At 34.0% G+C, this 8073-nt stretch overlaps 1 protein-coding gene across 2 annotated transcripts in view; it reads right to left on the reverse strand.

The window, feature by feature from the left end:
• Positions 1–3010: 3010 nt before the first annotated feature.
• The window catches only part of LOC142350624 (uncharacterized), a 19502-nt gene continuing 14439 nt past the window's right edge, over positions 3011–8073 (reverse strand). For both annotated transcript variants that reach the window (XM_075402526.1, XM_075402527.1), the window contains exons 3-4: positions 4546–4741; positions 3011–3877 (exon numbers count right to left, since the gene is read on the reverse strand). In XM_075402526.1, coding sequence (XP_075258641.1) covers positions 3706–3877; positions 4546–4741 — 368 coding nt within the window. In that variant the 3' untranslated portion in view covers positions 3011–3705. The remainder of the gene's footprint in view (positions 3878–4545; positions 4742–8073) is intronic.

Below are 8073 nucleotides of genomic sequence, written 5' to 3' on the forward strand. Positions count from 1 at the left end.
TAATTTTATAGCGTTTGTAAACCATAAATTTCCAAATCTAGAACAAAGTAGAAATTTAACCTCTTCGCTCGTATCTACGATTAGAACAAAAACAACTCCATAGATTGTGTTACAAATGCTTTGTTCCAACAACATCGTACGTTTTACAAAGTTCTGAGGTTTTTTTCTAGTTTCAACTCAAAGAATGAGTTTGGGTTTACACACAGACTAAACATTTTGTTTTGATGAAGAGCTATAAAGAACGATAGAAAGCAGTAAAATAGAACTGCATAAGTGAAGTCGAATTCTGTATCAGTCAGTTTTTCAGAGAAGAAACAACTCAATTGAAAGTTTTTGAAAAACTGACAATTAATTAAACTAACGGATTAAAGAAAAGCGTCGCGTATGCTTTCAGAAAGACGATTGTTGAGCCTTCTATGATATGAAGACTCAATTACATTACTATTTCTGTAGCGATAACTATTGATATTTTTAAAATGTAGCCTGCACTTGAAACTTTTCTCCGATTTTTAGTTTTACATTTTTTAATATGATTTTACATACGGCCGCAGCAACTGCTCTTTTCATAAGCCATGTATGTTTAGCATATTTTTTTGTTGATCGGACTTTCTATGGTTTCCAAGAACTCAGTTTAGGATGATTAATATAGTCCTCGTGATTTTTTTTCTAGGAGTGGTTTTGTGCATGTAAGGCCATATTCATCGGACTATGTAATTCTTACTCGGTTCGAGGTGCCACCGCCTTTCAATGGAAAATCATGTAAGATAAGCAGTGAATGAGGAAAATTTTGTAAGATACGCGGTGAATGCGATGAAATTATATAAATTAGGCGTTGAATGCGGTGAAATATAAATTATCACCTGGTAGTGGTGAAATTACATAACCTCACCGCTGACGTTAACGGTGAAATCACACAAATTCACCGCTTTGAAAAAAGTGTCCATATTATGTAAGACAAGACACATAAATTCACCGCTTAACTTAGTGGTGAAATTACATAAATTCACCGCTTAGAAACCGCTTCGAACTGTTTTTTGTCCAGCGAAGTTAAGATGAATTTATTAAAAGACGCACGGCAAATTTACCCACGAATAATCATACATCTTTTTGAAACATCTTTTAAGCGGTGAATTTATGTATTTTCACCACCAGAGTAAGTGGCGAACTTACAAAAAACCACCACATTTCAAGGCTAAAATTTGTGATTTCACCGCTGACCTTACGAAAATTCAACGCGCATCTTTTACAGAAAGTAGAGTGAATTTGATTTAAATTCAGTACAGTGGAAGAAGAGGTGGCTGACATGCAGGAGGTGAGAAGTTCAAATCCATGTAACACCGGTAATTTTTAGTAAGCGGTGAAATGTGTTGAATTTTTGTAATTTCAACGATTACTCTAGCGGTAAAATTACATAATTTCACCGGATTTCACCGCAAAATTATGTACGAAAATTGCGGTGAAAAAAAACAACTGTTTACCACTTATTTTTCGTTTTTGTCCAGTTTTTCCTAGAATCGGGTAGCAAACCTTGTAGGCTACTATCGATCAAAAATATAACTTAATTCCGCAAATCAGTTCCTAGTTGCTATTAGCCAAAAAGATGAGAAAATTATTTTGAATCAAAAAGTTTATAAAAACTTCAAAGCATAGAAGTGATTGATGCTGAGTCTACAAATCTCTCAGCTTTGCTATTGCATTTGCACAACTTGTCTGTTTCCAAGTTTACTCTTCAAAGTCAATCCTTTGATCCATTCACCAACTATTACACACAAGAGCAGATAAAGGCAAGCTCGTATGTCATTTATGGAACAAATTAAGAGTAGTTTATACCGAAAGATCCATCACTACTTTTTGTTTCAAGTTGTGCTTTCCCAGACTTGAGTCTCAGATTATTTCAGCGCTGAACCAGCACATTTCAAGTGTAAAATCTTTTTTCAGTTCTGAAACATTGTAACTCCAGAATAATTTAAATTTTTTTATGTGCAATTTTTTTCATTATGACAATATTGTTGTCTTAGAGTTCGCCCGGGTTAAACTTATCCTGTATAGTCTGAAAATTTCTCATACCCAAAAATTAAGTTTGAGCAGAACAATGTCATACTTTTGTAGCTTATGACTGTAGCCCATATGGATGTAGCTTTTGTAGCTTTTGTAGCTTATAACTATTTATACAAAAGTCCTTTTGTCGGCAATTACCATAACGTCCATTAAGCTTAGTGGTTACGACTTGCTACGCAAATTAAATGTTACAAATACCCACGCGGAAGTTCGAATCGCATATAAAGCAAACCTTGTTTGCGGGAGTCAAGTTGAACATATTATTTTTCTTGAAAGTAAACTTTGCTGGAAGATCAATCCGGGCCAGTATAAATTGGGACACGAACAGAGCAATGGCCATCCTATGAAACCGAATGTCTCTACACTGATTCAGCGCTGATTTCCTCTACCACCAACCTCCAGGTTGCTCTAGTTTTTAATGAAAAAAGCAATATATTGGGTACTAAACTGAAACATGGGGTGTTTAGGACGATTTTATGCAAAAAAATACAAAAAGTGAAAAACACTGGCAGCATCTCAAACAATATAAACCTATTGTTCCTCTGAATAGTTTGCTATTGCTATATGAAGAGTTTTTGAAGAAAAGCCCATATAATCAGAATAATTTTCTCACATTGTGAATTTTAGTTAAACGAAATGCGGAATGTAATTACTCACACTGCGGGATTCAGATACCGGATTCGTTTTTGAAAGTTACGAAATTCTGCAAACTAAGGAAAAACCATTTTTGCGGAATTCGGCTATGGTGGATGTAACTTGAATTCTGCAATTAAAGGTATCCGCAGTAATCTGCTTTTGCTGTCTAATGTTTCGTCTCTGAGAATGCTTGGGCAATTTTAGAAACATAATTTAAAGTTTGATAAGAAAAAGCGGTTATTACGTTAGTACTGTGCAGGTTTATATACTTTTTCTTGCTAGACAATGCTCTGAACGTCGTAACAAAAAAACAAGTTATTTATTATTATTTTAAATCGAATCATATTGGAATACGTTGCTCATTGATATGATTAATCCAAATACATGAAATATAAGAATGAAGCGTTTTGTAATTGTACAGGTTATAGCAATTAGTTTTCTATATATCGTAGACGCCTCTTTTCGGCGTCTCGGGCTCTTCCATGTTTTCATAGTTTTGAACTATTTACAGTAGTCTTGCTAGCAACAAAGGTCCCAAACTCAGCTTCCCTTTATAAATCGTGCAATATGTGCGATTGTTTTTCTTCTCGCAACGATAGGTAACTCGAATTTTGATACAATTTGATTACAAACATACCAAAACATTGAAAATCGTGCCAAAATCTGGTCATCTGGCGTGGCAGCAAAATAGCAAATTATATGCAAATTTGCAAGATATCTGGATGGGAATTAGGAACCTTGATCAATGTTCAACAAGATTTCCCGCTGATTCAAATTCTTGACCAAGTTTTCCAGGTTCTGCAAAGAGTGTCAAAATAATGTTTGTTTCATCAGATTGTATCAATTTGCGGATCTACGGGTTCCTTGAAAAAATTCAAGGATATCTTAAAAGGGGACCATAATTGGTAGCAAGGGAAATAAGTTTTGTAAGAGTTTGTAATTATATCACTGTTAATAGTTTGGTAGTTTTGATATGTCTACTCGAACATCTTCGTTCGCTTTTGTAGACTTTTAAGCTCGTGCGTGAGCTGGCCACCAGATTTTATCTTTTTTCCAGTCGCAGCCAGGTGCTTCCAGGGTGACCTCAATCAGTTGATACGTTGGGTAACACTTTGGTTCGTGCAATCCTTTTGGGACACTCGGATCAGTCTGGATTCGTAGCTCGCACATCAGTTTGAAATACCTGAACAAACGAAACGGTGACTATTCTTATGTCTCTAATTAAGGGTAATCCTGTCACTATTTCCAAAAACTAGCACTTGATTTTTTTTCAAAATCTGAATATTGCATTTTTTGAGCTGAACTGTGATCAGGGTGGTTCTCATCCAATAATTTTGCAAAATTTTCGATTAAAAAATTTGTTATTTTTCGGCATCTGTCAACGCAAAATACTACAATTTTGACCCAGACTGAGTGCATAAAAATTGTACTCTCGTAAAAATACAATGATTGAAGTCTTACATATACTGGCCGAAATTTTTGTTTTCCATTCACAGCGGGTAATGCTCTGTTTTAATTGAGGCCTGACTTCCAGAAATAAATTTGTGAAGCGTATTGTGTAGTTTGAATTTTTAAACAAATTAAACTTTTTAAAACTAGCAACTGTATGAACACTAGTTGCTCAAAACCAGTCATCAAAAACGGTCGAAAATCGGGGTGAAAGAGTTTTTTGACAGGTATTTTGTCAACTTTTATTATGTATGATGTTTATTTTTGGTGGAATTGATGTCTTGCAAAATTTTTGCAGGAATCTTGCAAGTTTTGAATCACCTTGCAAGATTCTTGCAGGATTTGAAACCGCTCATCACTAGGGCATTTTTTGCAAGATAACTTTTTACAACTCGAGCCAACCTCATAGAAGATGTTGAGCCGTAATTTTTGTCAAGGAGAGAGGTCTTTGCCATAATTCCCTGGAAGAAGGTCATATTCTCCCGCTTGTACACACAGCCATTCATCTTGTAAAAGTGGGGACTGGTGACTAGGTCAATATCAAATTCACTGCAAGAGCGGCCGTAGTAGCCGTTGTCCACGAATTTTTTGTCCAGACCTACAAAAACAAAGACTCTGTAGTGTGTCTTTTTTTTCGTGAAAGCCACAAGGCTCTGTTGATCATAGTGTCCCAAAAACGGCCTCGATATCTTTTTGAAATAGTCAAGGTGATATAGCATTCCAGACATATAAATTTCATCGATGATCGTCAGATCTTAGTGGCAAATTTTTCGTGGTAGGGTTCTTAGAGAAAATTTTTTGTTAATTTTCTGATCGTCCTCTGCAAACTTATAAAGAACTAATTGGTCTGATTTAAAATCAATCAACTATTCAAAAAACGTATCAAAGCATAAACTAACAATTTAGCTGTCTTTGAAATTGGGCTACAATTTTCACTTAGATTATCACTGCTTTCCACTTTTTTAACCTAAACGAACGATTAATGAGACTATTTCTAATTTTATCAAGCTAATTGTCTAATTTTTGAATTGGGTTGTTGAAATTGATTACATGGGCATTGAGAACTCTGGCCAGTAGTTTTCTCCAGTGGTGTAGGTACTGGAAAAACCCCATTATGTCGATGAAAATGATCCCGCAATAGGTGCATCTACGGCCGCTAATTTGTTCGCCGGTAACTTAATTGTTCCGACACCTCTTGAGGAGGGGGACTATATACTGTATATACTGAAAGGGTTTTTTTATCAGTCAATTTTGACCGATCGATATATTCATGTTAGAGAGTTGCGAGTGGTATTATTGAAAAGCCCGTCCAGGGTAGAATATGGAATAAGAAAGATTTTTTTTTAAATTTCGCTTTCTAGAGCGAGTTATCGAGGTTTAAATTTTTGTGAATATCACACCGATTTGCGTTTTTTTTTCACATTTTCCTGAATTTTTGCCTAAAATTTTGTCTATTTTGATAAAATATGTAAAATGGTTAAAATAGTGTTGTTTATTCTATTTTTAAAGACCAAAGAGTGTTACTGACTGTTTCGATTTATTTTTTTGACAAAAAGTTTGAGTAAGTATTTCAATATCCAGCCTTTTTCATCAAAAATATCACGAAATAAGCTTCTTTAGTCCATTTTAAATATGCCGAAATTACGCACCCAAAAATCACTAACACAATCTTTGAAAACTACAATGGGGGTTGTCCTTCATCCACTTCCAATGAGAGTTCTCTGCAATTAAAGTTTAAAATCTGTAATTATAATTTCACAGCAGCAGCAAGGCGAGTTTTGGTACATTATTTGACCGTTGCAATACAAAAATAATTCGGATTGTAATCAGCCGGTCTTCTTGTAAAAATCGAACTATTCTTATTTTAATTAAAGAACAGAACAATTCGAATCAAAAACTCACATTTGATAGTTCCAAGTGGCTTCCTAAGCAGTTGCGAATTATTTTATTTACTTTCTGCTCGAAAACTTAAGGTCGTTTTGTCAATTTGTAGCTCAGAGTCAGCAAAGAACGAGTGTTTCTTTTTTCTACTGAATTAAATCAGTCTTTATTGATGTTTTACGCTTCAAATTTGGTTTTCTGGCTTTGATAATACTAGATTTCACTCTTTTTTGTTTTAAGGCCTTTGCCCATTCACGTTTTTTTTTCTCGTTTTGTCACTATATCAAAATACTGTCAGCTAACATATTACATTATTGGCGTTCAAAACAAGACAAATCGGACATATCAAAACCTTTAAAGGAATAGACTATGGTTATAACAGCTTCGACACCACTTTATCGAAGAATATAGTTGACTTTTTTTAATATGCCCTTGACTGTCGTCTTTATCTTTCTTTTTAGTCGTTTTTCCTGGACAATAACCGGTCTCATTGGCTTTTTATGGAGGAATAGATTATATATTCAAATTTTAGAAGATAGTGGTTGCTTTTCTTTACTTTGAAATCAACTGTTTTCGATAAACTAAAAAAAATGTTTTTAACTTTGCAGTTTTGTTCTTTTCATGGTCTTTTTTACTAGTCTCGTTAATTACAGGTCACATACGGCATTATTGGCGTCGAGAAGAAGTTCGCGGAAAGGCGCAATGTTTTTGAGAAATTCGTCATGATTTTACAGTATCGACACGGTTTTTCGTGTCGAAGCCAGTATATTAAATTAATTTTTTATTTTACTTTTTAAAAAATTAAATTGATTTTTGATTTGTCTGTATTGATGTTCGTTTGTAGACGTAAGTAATTATCTGAATAATAACAGATCTGAAGCGCCTCCTTCGAATGAATAAACGAGCCTCTTCAAATATTTCATTTTGTATCTATTGGTTTTCATGAATTTGAAAATATTTTTGTTTGAAAATTACAAAAGTATTTCTGAATTTTGCCATTTTTTCTTTTTACATCAGCTCATTATAAAGAAGTCAAATACCATATTGTCTGCATTTGAAGAAGACTCATTTGAAATTAGTTTTAGGGGCATAATATGGCTCCATGGCCTCGAAAGCGTTTTCTTGCAAATTCAAATGGAGTTTTTGTGTGTTGTCTTTATTTGTTGATCTTTTTGTAACAGCAAAAAATGAAAAATAACAGGTCATAATTCTCTCTTATAGAGGCATAGGAGATCACAAACCTGTTGGATGTTTCCATTTGATAGCTAATGATTTCAGTACTATGAAGTTAATTGTTTTTAAAAAAAAATAAGCGGAAATTGTTAAAAAAATTTAACATTGTCATTTTTATTTTTTTTAGTTTAATTGTTTTGGAGCGTTATTTTGTTTGGTCCCATATCTTTTCTAGTGAAGCACAATTTGTTTTCTTTAGTTTCAGTTTTATATGACGCTATTTTGACATTGATATTAAGTTTTTTTTATGAAAGTGAATATAATGTTTCGGATGTAATTAATGTTTGTTGCTGTTGTTTGATCTTGTTGTTTGTCTTGACTTGCTTTCTTAATAAGGGCGGGTCTCATCAATTTACTGCGGCATTTTTTACTCCACTGAGTTAATTGCTTTACAGGCGATCTTTTTGTTCATACTCTATTTTTTTTGAATAATGCTTGAATTTTGGGGTGTTTTGTATCATTGGTAAACAATTATGCCAAAAAAATTGGATGAGCGGTGTGGGACTCTTATGTGCAAACGCGCATTACCGAGCGTCCTTGTTGAAACTTAGGAAACCAATGGTTCCAGCTAACTAGATCTCTTAGTCCCTAATCTACCATCTCGGAAGACACGGGCGATAATACTGAAATTGAAACTGAAATTCAAAATTATTGATTCAGATACCTTTATGGTAGCAATGACGCCAAAAATTAAGCTACAGCGTATAATTGTTAAACTAATTGGACACGCGAATCAATCTACTGCGTGCTTGTTATGTACTATTATAAAACCTTTTACTCAAAATGAAACTCGTGTAACCAAAAAGGCATCATTAC

The sequence above is a fragment of the Convolutriloba macropyga genome, chromosome 12, assembly GCF_964194025.1.
Source record: "Convolutriloba macropyga chromosome 12, txConMacr16.3, whole genome shotgun sequence".
NCBI lineage: Eukaryota > Metazoa > Xenacoelomorpha > Acoela > Convolutidae > Convolutriloba > Convolutriloba macropyga.